The sequence below is a fragment of the Micropterus dolomieu genome, linkage group LG08 (assembly GCF_021292245.1).
Source record: "Micropterus dolomieu isolate WLL.071019.BEF.003 ecotype Adirondacks linkage group LG08, ASM2129224v1, whole genome shotgun sequence".
NCBI classification, from domain to species: Eukaryota; Metazoa; Chordata; class Actinopteri; order Centrarchiformes; family Centrarchidae; genus Micropterus; species Micropterus dolomieu.
Genome location: NC_060157.1, coordinates 24,742,778 through 24,759,313, shown reverse-complemented (window position 1 = coordinate 24,759,313; position 16,536 = coordinate 24,742,778). Strand labels below are relative to the sequence as shown.

At 39.0% G+C, this 16,536-nt stretch overlaps 1 protein-coding gene across 3 annotated transcripts in view; it reads left to right on the top strand.

The window, feature by feature from the left end:
* Positions 1 to 16,311, top strand: part of LOC123975726 (tumor necrosis factor receptor superfamily member 14-like) — a 16,492-nt gene extending 181 nt beyond the window's left edge. Inside the window, exons 1-10 of one of the 3 annotated variants that reach the window (XM_046057440.1) lie at positions 1,451 to 1,502; positions 4,911 to 5,047; positions 9,215 to 9,308; positions 9,457 to 9,582; positions 10,004 to 10,159; positions 14,922 to 15,009; positions 15,105 to 15,298; positions 15,402 to 15,433; positions 15,556 to 15,609; positions 15,729 to 16,311. In XM_046057440.1, the coding sequence (XP_045913396.1) occupies positions 5,006 to 5,047; positions 9,215 to 9,308; positions 9,457 to 9,582; positions 10,004 to 10,159; positions 14,922 to 15,009; positions 15,105 to 15,298; positions 15,402 to 15,433; positions 15,556 to 15,603 (780 nt within the window). In that variant the 5' untranslated portion in view covers positions 1,451 to 1,502; positions 4,911 to 5,005 and the 3' untranslated portion in view covers positions 15,604 to 15,609; positions 15,729 to 16,311. The other 2 variants (XM_046057438.1, XM_046057439.1) reach the window with 2 other exon arrangements.
* Positions 16,312 to 16,536: the final 225 nt, after the last annotated feature.

The following is a 16,536-nucleotide window of genomic DNA, read 5'->3' as shown; positions in this document are numbered from 1 at the left end:
ATGGATGTATAGCATATACTGTATGTCAGCAGCAGAATGGCATCTTAAAAAACTAGATGTGGAACAGGCACAAGCTTTAAGGACATGCAGTGGAGGATTTAAGACCTCTCCAGTGGCTGCCATGCAAGTAGAAATGGGGGAACAGCCACTAAGGACATGAAGAACAAGAATTATGCTAACATACTGGCTTAATCTTCAGGGACACTGTAGCTCTCAACCCGCTAAAACCATCCTAGAAGAATGTTGGGAACACAATAAGAGTAGCTGTGTCAGTTTTGGATGGGTGGGAAATGCGAAAGCAGAGAGCCTTGGCCTGTGCGGTATAAAATATATACCAGCAGTCCCATATCCAGATCTTCCTCCGTGTTTTTTGTAAATCCATCCATTGACCTGCATATTTAGCAAATAATCAAAAGGAAATCCAAGCAAGCACACACAGGAAGAATAGCAGAAAGTTACATAGAGCACCACTATAGAGATAACCACATGGTCTTTACTGATGATATCCAGAGACCGGAAGGACAGGAGCTGCCACATCGTCATTACATCCCTGCACACAAAATAGGCATTAAATAGAGAACAGATCATCTATCAGTATATACAGTTGAGCTTATAGTCATTCTGATGGCATTGCAGTGGGTAGAAGAAAACATGGAAGGCAAAGTGGTCATTGCATCAGATAGCTGGGCAGCGCTCCTGTAGGCTAGATCTGGTATTTAGTATTCATAGCTCTCTGTGTAGATTATATCATAAGGGACTGATTGTCTGCTTTGTTTGGGTTCCTGCCCATGTAGGGGTAGAGGGAAATGAAGACGCTGATATTCTGGCAAAACAAGCACTTAAATCAAAGTCAGTTGACAAGTTCTGCTAAGTAAATCTGAAGGTTAAACAGTCATTAAAGAGAAAATGCAAAAAATATGGCAAGAATACTGGGAACTAAATGAAACTGGAAGACATCTTTACAGTATACAGAAACATGTTGGTCTGGGAAGAAAACTGGGTGGGTGCCGGAAGACAGAGACAGTCATTACCCGTCTAAGGATAGGACACACAGGGCTTAACCATTCACTTTATAAAATAGGTAAACACCCAACTGGACACTGTGTAAAATGTAATAGCATAGAGACCATTCAACGTGTGCTGGTTGAGTGTAGAGGCTCTGTAGAGGCAAGGAGGAAAATAGCTGCAGTTGTAGAGAAAAATAAGCTTCTAAAGGTTCACAGACGAGAACCTCCTTGGGGATAAAGCATGGGGAATATCTAAGCACCTTATTAAATATCTAAAAGATACGGGATTAATAGAAAGGATATAGATTTTATTTTTTTGTTTGTTTTGTTTTATTTGTTGATTTGTTTTTAAATATGTTAGTCTGCACATAATCTGTTCCACATTCCAGTCCGGTAGGTGGCGGTAATGCTCCTAAATGCTGGTTGCCGCCAATCAAATCAAACGAAGAAGAAGAAAAATAAACTACAATCATTAAACTGCGTCATCACAAACAGGTGAGTCGAGCTGTGTGAGATATATTTCGATTAAAGAGGGAAACGTAGTCCACGTAGAACACTGTAGAACCCACTTGTTGTTGTCCTACCGCTGAAACTCTTGAGTCCAGGTTCTGTGTGGTTCCGATGTTTGCAGCTGTTATTTCAGGTGAACAAAAGCTGTTAATTTCTGCTCTTACAGAACTGCACGCAATTGCAAAAGCGAAAGTTAGCAGACACTGTAACTTAGGCCTAATTATTTCTAAACCTAAAGGTAAAATGCTGTTCAAAATTATAGCCTACATTCTTCTGATACTGATCCGAAGTCAGTAGTTTCTGAACGTTTAGAGATATTTGTGTTTTATTAGACTCAGTAGGAGAAGGATCACTTCCTGATAGGATTGGTCTGAAATGTAAACGTTTCCTTGATTAATCCCCCCGTTTTTTTTCACAAATCGCCCGCTGGTTATTCAGCATACACATTGTCACGTGTATGAAATTCACATCCAACCAAGTTTGCCATAACCACTTTAAGTCATGATGTGTGTTCTCAGCATGTTTCCGTTACTGAATTCAAGCCAGCCCTCGCGCTGTTTTGCGATGCGTGTTTTTTCTAGGCATTACGGTAACATCGTCTCGCAGCACATTTCAAAATAAAAGTGAGCTTCTGCTGAACAGAATGCAATTGATGTGGCAGAAACGATTGAATAAATAAATGCTTAAGACACCACAAGTATCTAAAGAAAATATTACAGTCTGACAGAAAGCTTACTACATTCAGCCAAGATTCGAACACAGTTTTAATATTACAGCCATTAAAAATGTGTAATATTTTCAGAATTCGCCAAGATTCAAATTGACATAAAAAGAAAACCTTCTGTTTCCACTAACTTATTTCACTTCACAGTGATAGCAGACCACCTCAGGGAGACCCTCTGTCAATATCAGAGTAATCTGATGTTTGGTTTTAATATTACAGCCCTTGAATATGTCTAATCTTTCACTGAATTTGCTGATTTCAGATGGATGTTAAAAGAAAACCTTCTGTTTCCACTGACTCATTTTACTTCAGAGGAACAGCAGGCCAACCCAGGGAGACCCTCTGTCAATATCAGAGGAATCTGATATTGACAGAGGTCTACAAAGGACAAGGTTAAAATTTCAAAGATGATTGTCAGGGTACTCTCACAACATAAGACCTTTTTCAACACATGAAGAAAACAACATAGTCCCAGTCTCTGTTTACTGTTACACGCACGCACGCGCGCACACACACACACACACATACACACACCTCTGCTCATACCGATTTCCATTTCCACAATAAACAAGTCACAAGAACAAAGACTGTGACAGTGTCATTGGATTGGACAGATTATCAACATGATTAATTGTTCTGACTGGAAAAACTGTGGAGGTGGACAGCCACAAAAGAATCATCCTGATAATTCATTCATTTTTATAGAGGTCTCAAGTTTGAGGATCAGAAGCCAGTACCTCTTTTATAGGCCTACTAGCAGTCGACTTTGTAGGCCTTATATAGTTTTTTTTTTTAGGGTTGTTCTCTTGTTCGTTTCTAAGCTTCTGTAGGCATAGCCCTGCTTTTACTACAGTGTTACATTATAGATCTACTGTTTTTTAATTAAAAGTTATTTCATCTGTATACCTGCAAGGATGTCAACATATGCGACAATAATATATCAACGTTCCAAACATTGAATTACATTTTGACTGAGACACTTTCATAGGTTTAGAGAAAAGGTACAAGGTTGTTTATTAGTCATTTTACAGCACTAGGCTGCATAACAAAATGAAATTTGTAGTTCATTCATGATACACACACAACATATATTTAAGTGTAGGCCTATATTAAAATATGGTAATATATTAATTAAAATAAATCAATATCTAGGCTACAATTAGGTTATTTATATAGGCTACATAAATAACCTACATACATCCATCTTGACTGCGTTTCAGCACCAAGAGTAATCGATGTAAAGTCCACCTCCTCTCATCTTGATGGAGTCTTGTACTGATAGATTTAATTGGCTGCCTCTTGCCGTCCACTGCTGTATGTGAATCAAATGTGAGACTACATTTTGAAGAAAAAGCGCAGGTTAGCATCACATCGGCCCCTGTGAAAGGGCACTAAACTAGAGTTGTTAAAAGTTGAAACAGGAAGTTTCCTTTTTATGTCAATTTGAATCTTGGCGAATAGTGAAAATATTATACATATTCAAGGGCTGTAATATTAAAACCAAACATCAGATTGCTCTGATATTGACAGAGGGTCTCCCTGGGGTGGTCTGCTATCACTGTGAAGTGAAATAAGTCAGTGGAAACAGGAAGTTTCCTTTTTATGTCAGTTTGAATCTTGGCGAATATTACACACTTTCAATGGCTGTAATATTAAAACCAAACATCAGATTGCTCTGATATTGACAGAGGGTCACCCTGAGGTGGTCTGCTGTCACTGTGAAGTGAAATGACTTAGTGGAAACAGGAAGTTTCCTTTTGATGTCAATTTGAATCTTGTCAAATGGCGAAAATATTACACACTTTGAAGGGCTGTAATATTATGTTCAAATCTTGGCTGAATGTAGTAAGCTTTCCATCAGACTGTAATATTTTCTTTAGATACTTGTGGTGTCTTAAGCATTTATTTATTCAATCGTTTCTGCCACATCAATTGCATTATGTTCAGCAGAAGCTCACTTTTATTATGATGCCTAGAAAAAAGACGCATCGCAAAACAGCGCGAGGGCTGGCTTGACTGTCGTTTTCGAAGTGGAGGTTGGCTTGACTTCAGTTTTCCATTGCCTCGCAAGTTACCAGAAAAATAAATTATTGCAGGTTTAAGTACAGAAGTATTATAAGCAAAATACCTGAAGTCTAAAAGGTTAAAATACTGAATCTGCAGAAAAACCTATTCCTGATGACATCATTGTTAATACCTAAGCAGAATTGTACTGTTGAGGTTTAGCTAGTTTTAAGTATTTTATATACCGTTTGATAGTTTAGTCTGGTGTTTACAAACCTGGGATTCAGGTCCCTCCAAAGGGTCACAAGATAAATCTGGGGGGTCGTGAGATGATTATTGGGACAGGAAATTAAATCCTGATCCAAAGTAAATCAGTTATAAGGTGAGTTATAAGCCACTGGTTTAATGTGCAGTGACCAGTCAATAAACAGATTCCCAGTGAAGGTAAAAGACTTCCAGGGTCCACCTGTGGTTCCTCATCTGGAGCTCATGTGTGGACAGTTTGAAGCTAAAAACAGGTTTCTCCAGCACAAATGTATCTGTGTTAACCAGGTTTCTCATTTAAAAGATGTTTCAGACATCTGCTCACTGCAGAAAGCTCAAAAGAAACTGTTTGCTTGGCTGTTAGTGTAATCTCTGCATGGATGTGTTTCTTTTTGTTTCAGATGATGTCCCTGTTCTGCATTTTACTCTCACTTCATTCCAAATCTCAGTGAGATGACGTCTTCAGCCCACGAAAACTCTGATCCTGCGGTACAGAATGATGTTTAGAAGAAAACCTGTGACAGCTGCAGCATTACTGGTAAAATAATTTGTTATGAAAGCAAGTTTTTATTTGCTTGACAGAAATTCATGCATCAAATCGCTCCTCTCCAACATTTCATTCTTTCTAAAACCTTTGTCTTTATAATGCTCTCCCTCACACATCAACAAACATTTCACTGTCGAGAAAGAAAATAGAAAAAGTAAACTGAAACGTTGAAGGTTTTCTGTCCATCAGCTCTGCAGAGTGATAAGCTGCTGCTCCATCTTTAACCTCTGAACAAGAAGAGAGTGGAGCTGTTTAATAGGAAACCCTGTATTGGCAAATGTCTTGTGTTCTCGCTTTGCACATTTAACAACTGATCAGATTAGATGCAGTAACCTAACCTCCATAATTTAAAGCTCCTTAAATTAATTGTCTTTCCATATTAACTTATTCAATTTAACAGTTCTTTTTATTCCTTCTCTTTGGCTATGTTCAGACTGCAGGCCAGTGTGACCCAAATAAGATTTTTTTTGCCCATATGTGACTCAGATCTGATCTCTTAATGACAGTGTGAACCGGCCAAGTAACATGGAATCTGATCTTTTCCAATTCAGAATTGTCCCACTTTCATATGTGGTCCAAAACCGATACAGATCGGATTAAATGCAACTTTGAAGTCACTCTAGAGCAGCTGTTCTGCTGTACACTGAGCTGCAGGGAACGAGAAAGCTCCACAAAAGCCTTTATTATTCACGTGGCTCTCTTTCTCCTCTACCTTGCTATAATCTGCTCATAATTTCCCTTTCTTACACCTGAAATCCACCGGACCGCGAGCTCTCTTTTGAGTTATCTGCATGCTATTTGTCCAAGTGGACACAGTGGGGAGAGAGAGAGGGAGTCAGTGGTGGGGTGGTTGCGTTGTACAGCGCCAGAAACCGTAAAGAAAAGAACAGGAAGTTGTGAACAATTGTCATAATTCGGGAGAAATGTGACCTGTGAGAGGACAATAAAAAACAGGAGTCTCCCGCGAGCTAACCGGAGCTAACCTCTGTTGCTCCTTGTGTACTTCTGTATTGTGTTATTCTTCTGCGCATGTGGGTCACATTCAGGCCATGGACACTTCACACTAGAGTCTGATATGGGCCACATTTAAGCAATTATGTGAACTGTCAAGCAAACAAAATCAGATCTGGGAAAAAGATCGGAATTGAGCATTAAGGCCTGCCGTCTGAATGTAGACTTTAACACAGTCACGCGCTGCTATGGCTGTGCTGTGCGCCCAGACGCAGCAATCTAAAGTACCATCCTGTGATGGATTTACAGATGCAATGTGTCACCTAGACTATTGTATTTATAAGTACAGAAATCAAAGAGAAAGTTATAAAGAGCATGGCCAGTGCTGTCATTGTCAAAATCCTGAAACTTCACTACAGACAGCTGAGTGCAGGGGAGGAGTCCACTGCTGAAAAGACCTGACAGCCTTGCATTGAGCAAAATCTTTGACAATGTCTTGAGTAAAAAATAAAATACAATCTTATTTGGGAGCTTTCCGACCTTCTCCTCCTGTTCTTTTATCTCCAGTCTCTACTTGAAACAACTTTTATGTTTAAACGGCGTGACTGCTAGCTTGCACATGTGCTCTGCTAGTCTACTTGTCAGATTTTGCATATCAGAAGAATCAGAATTCAGAAGGAGCTTTATTGCCAAGTAGTGTTTTACACTACTGTGGCAACTGTGGCTCAGGAGTAGAGCTCCTAGTAGAGGGTTGCCTGTTAATCGGAAGGTCAGTTCAAGGCAGTTCAATCTCCGGCTCCTCCAGGCTGCATGTCGAAGTGTCCTTGGGTAAGAAACTGAACCCCCACCAGTGATTGAATTGGGAATGCAGATGTCGTGTAAAAGTGCTTTGATAAGGTCTATACAGACATAGAGTTGACATAAATAAATGTAGAAAATATATAAATATGGAATGGACAAAAATATAATATAAAAATATATATAAAAAACGAATAGAGAAAAATAATATAACTATTTGCAGAGAAAGAACGTCACAGATTTTTACATGTGAATTATTCCGGGTTTGTGTTGTGCAGACGTATTGCAACGGAAGAGAGTATTGTGTACACACACAAAGATTAACAATTAACAACAAATATGTGCAATGTGCCAGGTTTGTGCATGATATGAAATGAATGAGTGTATAGACATTTGTATTATTTGCAAGGGGGGAGTGTCTGTGGGGGCTGCAGACGGGAAGAAACTGTTTTTGTGGCGAGATGTTTTAGTCCTGATGGACCGCAGCCTCTTGCAAGAGGGGAGAGTCTGAAACAGTTTGTGTTCAGGGTGGGAGGGGGTCAGCTGCAATCTTTGGGGATGACTGGGGAGTCACACAGGATGATGGGGAGGGAGTATCGGTTCACCCGGTTTCACCTAGCTAAAGTCTTGTTGTCTTGTCACATGATCAAATAGAAACTTAGGATTGGGCAGCCATACACAAATTACCCAGCAGTCATCATTGCAAATGTAGGTGACACGAATCCCAAAGAAAGTAAGACCATATTCATTCTGTGGAATCTAATTTATTTATACTTTGCTTGCTACAGATGTTTTTGGGTAAACTACTGACTGACACCACGGAAAAGGGGGATGTGCACATTTGAGGGTGTATATATATATATATATATATATATATATATATATATATACACCACTTGATCTTCGTTGAGCTGTGTGTCTACTATTAGTTGGTGAATTTAGATGCATTCTTACCAAGTAACTGACAAAGTCCAGCTTGTAACCTGGCGTGGCCCGCTCCCGTCATGGGCACCTGTACAGTGCGGGCCCCGATGCAGCTGCACTGTCTGCAATGTACCCTTACTAATCTCCCTCCACCTTAACATATGCAGACTCACCTGGCGACATCTTAAACTGTATGTTATGTTTTATTGCGTGTGTAATTTCTGTTTTATTGTTGTATTGTTAACCTGTAAAGCACCTTGGTTGTTTTAAGTGTGCCATATAAATAAAATTGATATTAATATTGATATTGATCTTGGCAACGCCTCCGGGCAGCTATTTCAGACTAGCAAGCACTAGCTCCTATCTGAAAGAATGGGGAGAGGGCCAGAACTGCAGTCTTACTGGTCTCCCGGACATAAAAATGCTCTTAAAAGCTCATCTTGAAAACTCATCTCTTCCGAGAACACTTCCTCTTATAACACCTCTAACTCCTAACCTCTAACATGCACTTCCTGTGTTCTTCTTCTTCTATCCCCAACAATGATCTTGTATAGATTGTAATTTTTGTTAACTCTTACTTCCTTTCCTAGGTATCTACCCAATTGATGTGATATGTACTGTGAGCTCTTACTAGTATTTATTGCTGCTCTTAATAGTATGTATTGTCAGTTGTAGATCTGTATTTGATGCTCTATTGATGCTTGTATGTTGTTCCTCAAATGTAAGTCGCTTTGGATAAAAGCGTCAAATGAGTAAATGTAAATAAAAACTACATGAAAAGAATCAGCAGTAAAATCTGATAAAAATCACTGAAAGTTTGACGACTTTGCCCCAAAATAAGGTTTAAAAAGCATTTTCCTGACCGGTTATACTTCTAATGCCACACATGCACAGTAGAAGTAAAACAGACCCTTACGTCAGTGGAACCACCCGATTGGCTGAAATACAGTATGTTTCCTGCTTTGGCTGTTAAAAGCAGACGATTGGCTTTCTCACGGGAGGGGCGGGAAAACCGCCATCTTTGCCATTATGGGCTTTCCCCATTTCCCCAGAGTTATATTGAGTATGTGACTGACTGGCGTGCCTCCTCTATAAAATGTCTCTGACAGCTCTGAGTTTGACAGGAATGTAAGATTGCAACTCTCTGCATTTTACGTGCTGGTCCACATGATGACTTCCCTCTTATGACTCCAATGTCAAATGCAGAAATGTGACCTCTCTCACCTGACTTTCTACTGTAACTCAACTGCAAAGGTTAAATGCTGAGAACTCTTAATGTTATAGTAAAATTATAGTACATTTTTTTTAGTGTCTTTTGGACCTCTAACTATCTGGCTGACTGAAACAGATCTACACAAACACAACGTGCTGCTGGTTTCTATCAGAGTTCAGTTCAACAGCTTCTATCCATGTATTTGATTTGCAGTTTGACTTCATTTCAACCAGGCTTCACTGAGATAAAAACCTTTTTCTTTCACTTCACAGATACTCGTGATGAATGTCTGCAGAGGAAATGGCCTCACATGTCATCGAGGAGAGTATCAGAGAGGGAATGAATGCTGTCCTGTGTGTCCTGCTGGTAAGACCCAACTGAATGTTAGAGAGAGATTTCACACCATCAGCTTTGCAGAGCTCACAACATCTGCTTTACCCTCCAAGATTGAACTTTCTCATTTAATATAAACATTACATTGTATTAAATTAAATGTTTGTTTTCTTTTCAACAGGAAGTCGAGTTAAAACAGATTGTACAGAATTCACAAGTACTTCCTGTTTGCCCTGCACTGAGGGAACCTTCATGAGTCAGCCGACTGGACGTAGACAATGTTTTCTTTGTTCAACTTGTGTTGAAAGTAGGTTTCTGTGAATATTTCTTCATCAGTAGAAACTTAGAGCCTGGAGTTAAAGGCAGTACGTCTTATTACTGCAAGTTCCACTGTTAATGCTGTGGAACAACTGAGGAAACTGTTTTAACAATGTCATTATGTAGAAGCAGAAAGTCTTTTTAATGAGTTTACTGTACATTACTGATTTTGCTCTTAAAGTGCCACAATACATGCAGAAACAAAGACCTTGTGTGTTGTGAAATACTCTGAAATACTGAGTGAAGATATTTTGTCACAAGTAAGCCACAAGACATTCAACATGATTTCTTTTGCAGTCGAGGTATTACGCTGTTAACATCAGCACAGCCTTTGCTGTATTTTCCTTAATGTTTAAGCCTGAAATTAAAAGTGTAGTATCTCCATATGTAACCTCTATATGTGCTGACAGGTTCTGGTTTGAAGATAAATACGTCATGTACAACAACATCAGATGCAGTTTGTGAACCACTGGAGGGATTCTATTGTCTGGAATCTACAGAGGACAGCTGTATGACAGCGCAGAGACACACAAGCTGTCAACCAGGACAATACATCAGACAGAAAGGTCGGTTTCCTCGTGCTGACTTTAAGGCTGTAACTAGTTTTAAAATATAGCAGGAAGCAGTAGTGATCGGGATCCAAGCAAGTCGCGAAAAACGCAACATTTGACACATTCAGAGAAGAAGAACAGATGCAGATTTAAGTGATTTTGAGATAATTGGGAAAACGCAAACTTGATTTTTTGACCTTGATTGTCATTATGTACCCGACTACTGGGTGAAATGTTCAACCCACCTGCAACATTTTGTGTTCAAAGGTTCATACAAACACTTTCAGGCAGAGAAAATTAAGAAAAGTGTCACAGGATCCAAATAATAGAGAACTTAGACTCACTATGATCTGAACACCCCCACCAGCCAGTCTGAGTCAGTCACCTGGGGTTTTGAACCCTGAAACTTCAGATCTCCAGAGTAGGCGACGTGCTGACTGAGCTACTGGTGAGAGGCTGTTTCCACACACCTTCTCACAAGTTGAGGTAGTGACGTCAAATGTGCCAGACCTGGACAGTTTTGTCAGTTTAAGTTTAAAATGCTTACAACAGTCAAGATGTTGGTGAGAAATTTCTGAAATAAATCACACATCATTCTGCTCGTTTTGGGTGTCAATTATTTTGATGGCATTTGATCTAAAACTGAGCAAATAACAAAATGTTGTGCATACTGTACAAGTTAGAGCAAGATACTGGATATCATTGCAGACTGACTGTTAGACCGATTTAAAAACCGTTTGATACACTTAATATTGGTCATCTAGAGAATGTCTGTGTTGATTTTGGTAGCGTTTGATGAAAGACTTGTGCACATTCATTGATTTAGCAGATTCTGAAAAATATAGTGACTGACTTCTGAATTGACCACAGGTTGCAATGAGGCAAATGTTTGTCGCATATCGGTGGATGTGCTGAAAAACATTCAGCTCTCTAGGACGTATGGGTGATTTTGGTAGATAGTCAAATCGTGTGTGTTTTATTTACAGCTACACTTAGGCTTATTGCCATTCACTGGTCGTGCGCAGAGTTGTGCATGTCCGTCAATTCACCAACAGTTGCATGTACCTCGCGTTTCCTCGTGGGTCTATTCCAAGTACTGCTTAAAAACAATGTACCGGTAATATTGTTTGTGTGGTTCACCAATGATGATAAATGATCCGAACGTCCCGCAAAGTTCTCACCCAACTTTGCCCAACACCAGCCAACCTGCGCTGCTGGTGCTCTGTCTCTCTCCCCCTTCTACCCATTTTACCCCACACACACGCTACGCTAGACATGCGCACTGACGCCTCCTCCTGAAGGGTTAAGGTTACCATTTTGGATTTATTCCCGCACTTTAAAAAGATTTATTAAAAGCTTCTTTCTTTTCACATGTTTACTTACAGCATTATATGCTGATGTTAATAAAATAATGGCAGTAAATTAACTTATTGGGAGTTCTATGTAAAATCAGACATTGAGCCATAGCGCCAAAATGGCGAAAATTTAACTAGAAAGAAAACTCATTGAGATTAAAAATGTCTTTTCCAAATGCGTCCTGGCCAAGACAGGCAGCAGCACAATTAACAAGGTTGCAGACATTAAAACATATAACATAAACGTAAAACATATAACAATTTATGATGGGAGTAATTAGTGAGTTACAAGGTCATAAAATATCTAAATTTAGTATATATTTACCACAAGTAATAAACTACAAGGATCGTCCAAGTAATCATTCATAACATCTACAGCCAGTGTGTACAGCCTCCATGTCATTTAATACTTTAAAAGCAACCCAGTGAAACCGGCCTTTGTTTTTGATGTAGGTATGGGGGAAGCAGACCAAGAATAGCGTTGTAAACAAGAATGTGCCAATGATTAAGTCCACTGGTGGACAATGCAGACCAACCAACCCGCTCATACAAGGAGCAATGATGAGGGGCTCTGAAGGGATCGGGGAGGGGTGGGTGGACAAGACACTTAACCCCTCGTTGCTCCAGAGGCGTGCGACCTCTGACATAGTAGTCGATTTGGATAAAAGCGTCAGCTAAATGAATAAATCTAAATGTAGTTTGTGATGAACCTCGGAGCTCCGTGGTAAACAGTATTCAACAGTTTCAAGCTTTGAGAGGATGCATGCATGTGTATAACATCGCCATAGTCCAGTACTGACATGAAAGTGGCAGCAACAAGCCTTCTTTTGGCCTCAAAGGAAAAACACCATTTGTTTCTAAAATAAAAACCCAGTTTCAACTTCAGTTTTTTCACCAACTGCTGAATGTGAGGTCTAAAAGAGAGAGAATCATCAATTTGGATACCGAGATACTTGTATTGAGATACAGACTCAACCTCGCAGCCCTGAGAAGTATTGAAGTGTCTGTGACTTTGATTTTGCACTGGAAAAAATCAAAATGTCGTCATTCAAAAATCCTCGTTTGATAACGGCTCTGCGAAGATTCAACTGTGAGATTGGGAGTCAAATCAGGCTCCTCCAATCAAATCATCAAATTTTGTACTATTCAGGGCCCCACTAGAGAACTGAACAGCACCAAAATAAATCTGTAGAAACATCATCCAGTCACCATGAAGGCAGCTTTCAGATGATCACAGACTACGCACGTGTAAAGAAGCACAAACGTAATTTAAATAGTAATACAAAAACCCCTGTAAAATCTGTGTGTTACACTTGATAAATCTGCAGCAGATACACTTGGGTGATGGCAGTGCCTGATTAAATGTAGCCTAATTAAGATGAGCTTGAACATCAACATCAGTGCGTTACAAGTTGCCAAAGAATCCTCCGATTTTGAAGATTTCTTCAGTATCAAATTAATTCAGTGATACTTGTCAGTACATCCAATGATACACAGCAAACATGAACTATTATTTGTTAATTTGGCGAACTGTAAATTAACAAATCATACACGGATTAAAATATTCTGGTAATTTTCATTCATTATTTAAATAGCACACCATGCTGAGCTGATTTGTTGGTTGTTACCCAAAATGTTTATCAAGGGTTTTTTCTCAAGTACTACAGCCAGGGTGCGAACTACAGGGGAGCCAGGGGGAGCTTGACCCTCTTAATGAGACATGAGCTCCCCTGAAAACATGATTTGTGAAATTTTGTGGGGGTCTCTAAAATATTGACAATATGCTATTTTTGCCATAAATTTTTCTGTATCATCATGGATCATGCGTAAATCTGGAGGGACGGGCTTCATCCATAGGGATCACCAACCGAAGAAAATAGAAGGTCTAAACAGTGTGGAGAGGCTGCCGCAGCTGTTGTGTAGGGATGCACCCGGCTGAGAGAGTTCGGTAAAGTAATGGACACATGTAATATGTTTTATACTTTCTGTGAATATAATCCAAGTAATCTTATTTCCATCCTGTATAGACACCTAATTTTGAAAACCAGACGTTATCACACGTGTATCCTCGCGCTAAATTCATCAAGTCCGACCCAATTTGATAAATAATGTTGTATGTGGTTCTCATATCGCGTAACATGTAGACTTCACAGCCTCTCTTCAGGTAGGACTGACAAACTGACAGGATACAACTATTACTGAATTCATTTGATACTGAAGAAATCTTAAAAACCGGAGGATTCTCAGGCAACTTCTGAGGCGTTCCTCTTCCTGTCCTATTTGCCACTGAGTTACAAACTGAACGTGAGCCTGCTGTTTTTCTAAAGAAACCCCACTTATTTTGATGTTCAGGCTCATCTTAATTACATTTAATCAGGCACCACCATCCCAAGTGTATCTGCTGCAGGTGTAGAAGTGTAACACAGAAAAGCTAAACTATTCTGACATATTAAATATCAGAATCAATATTTTTCCATTTTGGTTTTAAAACAGAAAAAACAAAAAACAACTTGTTTAGTTGGTTTTTCCGACTCGGATTTGAAACAAAATAATCAAAGAAACAAACATACATGGATTGATGGGTTTGTGTTTTTAAGATTTTTTCCAACATAAAAATGTTCCATTTGATTTGTAGGGTTAGGTCTACTTTTTCTTTTTTGTGGCGCTTCCAAATTGTTTTCATGAGATGCTTCAGCAGCAAATGGAGTTTGCTCAGTTGTCCTTTCATTTTGTGTATCTGCTGATGCCAAGACCGACCCAAACTTATATTTACCTACAGGACATATTGTTTTAGATGTGTGTAGGATACATTGAACAGCTTTAGCTTCTTAATCTGACACATGATTTAAAAATAAAAATAACTTAAATAACTTAAAGATTTACTGGGATAATGTAAACCCTAATAGTTACATGGACAACATAAGTTTAAGAGTAGACAAAGCAGAAGAATTCTCTCAATCTGTCAGGAACAATTTCTTTTATTTTGGGGAAAAAAGTAGTACTTTTTGTCATTTTCATGCACAGAGAAACGGATATTACATTGGCCAAAAGTGAAAGTTAAAAGTTGAATTTATGTCATTTCTTGATAGTTGTCTTGTAATCAAACAGCGGTCAGTTTGATTATGAGGCTGCCGAGGCTCCTTCTTTACAGTGAATCAAATCCCATCTCGCTCTGTAATTCTGATAATGATAATTGATGATAATTGAATTAAATGCAATGATAATTATGAGAAAAGAGTTGCAATAGAACATCTCATCAAAACCTCAAAGAGAATGCCAAGATTAAGTTATTGTGATGTCTTTTTTTAAATCCACTAAAATTAAATCAGACAGGTCTGATGAAATGTAATGTCATATCAGCCTTTGATTGCATCATAATAATACTGAACTGGTTTCATTATCTCTAATCTGTATTTGTTCAGGAACAGCATTCACAGACACCGAGTGCTCTGACTGCAGCAGTGGAACATTTTCAAATGGGACATTTACGTCCTGTCAGCCGCACACACAGTAAGAGAAGCTTCAGACATCTGAACTCTTCCAGCAGCCGTGAATTCATGGTTTCCTACAAATGTTGCTGTAAAAATGTCCCTCTATCATTCCAGATGTGAATCAATAAATCTGCAGCTGAAAGCAGGAACTGCTTCAACTGATGCTGAATGTGGAGAACAAAGTTCAGACAGGACAGGAGCTGTGATCGCTGCTGCTGTTGTTGGGGGGATTCTTTTTTTATTAATATCTGGAGCTGTAGCTATATGGTACCTTTCCAGGAAAAGAAAAAAATGGTGTCCAAACAGACGTAAGATTTGCATTTAGACAATAAAAATACTGTCATGTTTTTGATAGATAATAATATTGTCACATCATCAATTTGTTAATAAGCTGGTAATGTTTCATTACAGGAAGAAAAAGAGATGCAGACGGTCCCCAACTGGTATGTTTTAAACTCTTTACTGTTATAAGTCCATTTTACTGTATGCACAGTTGGAAGTAGGAATGATTTTTCTTGCAAATAATTAAATGAAATCACTTATTTATCAATATTTCACAAAACAGGAACATCTAAATGAAGAAACAGCAGTGATGAATTCAGACAGATGTTAACAGCAGGTGAGACAGCAGTGTGTTCTACATGTTCGTTGGCTGAGGACTGTCTGACTGAGCTACACTCTGTGACGTCTTTACAAACGTACAAGATGTTTCTGCTTAAACTAAATGTTTCTCCACAGGAGGAGACAGAGCACATATAAACATGCAGAGTCTATCTGGACACTGCAGAGTGAATGTGTTCTAGAATCCAGTGATAATCCAGTTGGATGCTGGCACATTGTCAGTGAAATTAAGTCAGCTGAATGTCCTGCACGGCGCTACAAGCTGAACACGTCCTCTACAGAAGTGCTGGTCTACAGTCTGGATCGTTATCTGACACAGATGTTACTGTACAGAGACTGAAGTCAGCCTGTAATAACAACATGGAGTGAGCTACAGACTTCCAGCTATGTGACTGTACATGTAGGCTTTTTTCTTCTTCTGTGGTGGTCACAGAGCTCACAGCTGGATCTGAACACAGTCAGACTGAAACTGGACTTCATCTGTCATAAACCACAACAATGAGCTGGAACAGAAGACGGATACAATTACAGTCGGCTCACAGACAGTAATGACATTTACTATTAATAATGAATGCTTTTGGCTGAGCTGCATGTGTCCAGAAGTTACTGAGAGTCAGTGTGTTCATGTTAGTGTAAATCTGTGTTCAAACATTGTCCCTACATTTTTTTTGTAATGTTCAATAAAGTTTTTGTAAAGCTGTGTGAGTCCTCAAGCCAAACACAATTAGGCCTGTTACTGATTTGATAATATTTATAGTTTTTACAACAACTGTTTACCTTACAAATAAGTGTTACTAAGTAGACATGATCCAGTACTATGTCAAAACGTAAATGTCCCTCTTAATCTATCATGGTATGTTTAACATGCAGAATGAAATTCTGGTTAATTATGATAAAGGTCACATGGAAAGAGTGAAGGTGGTGC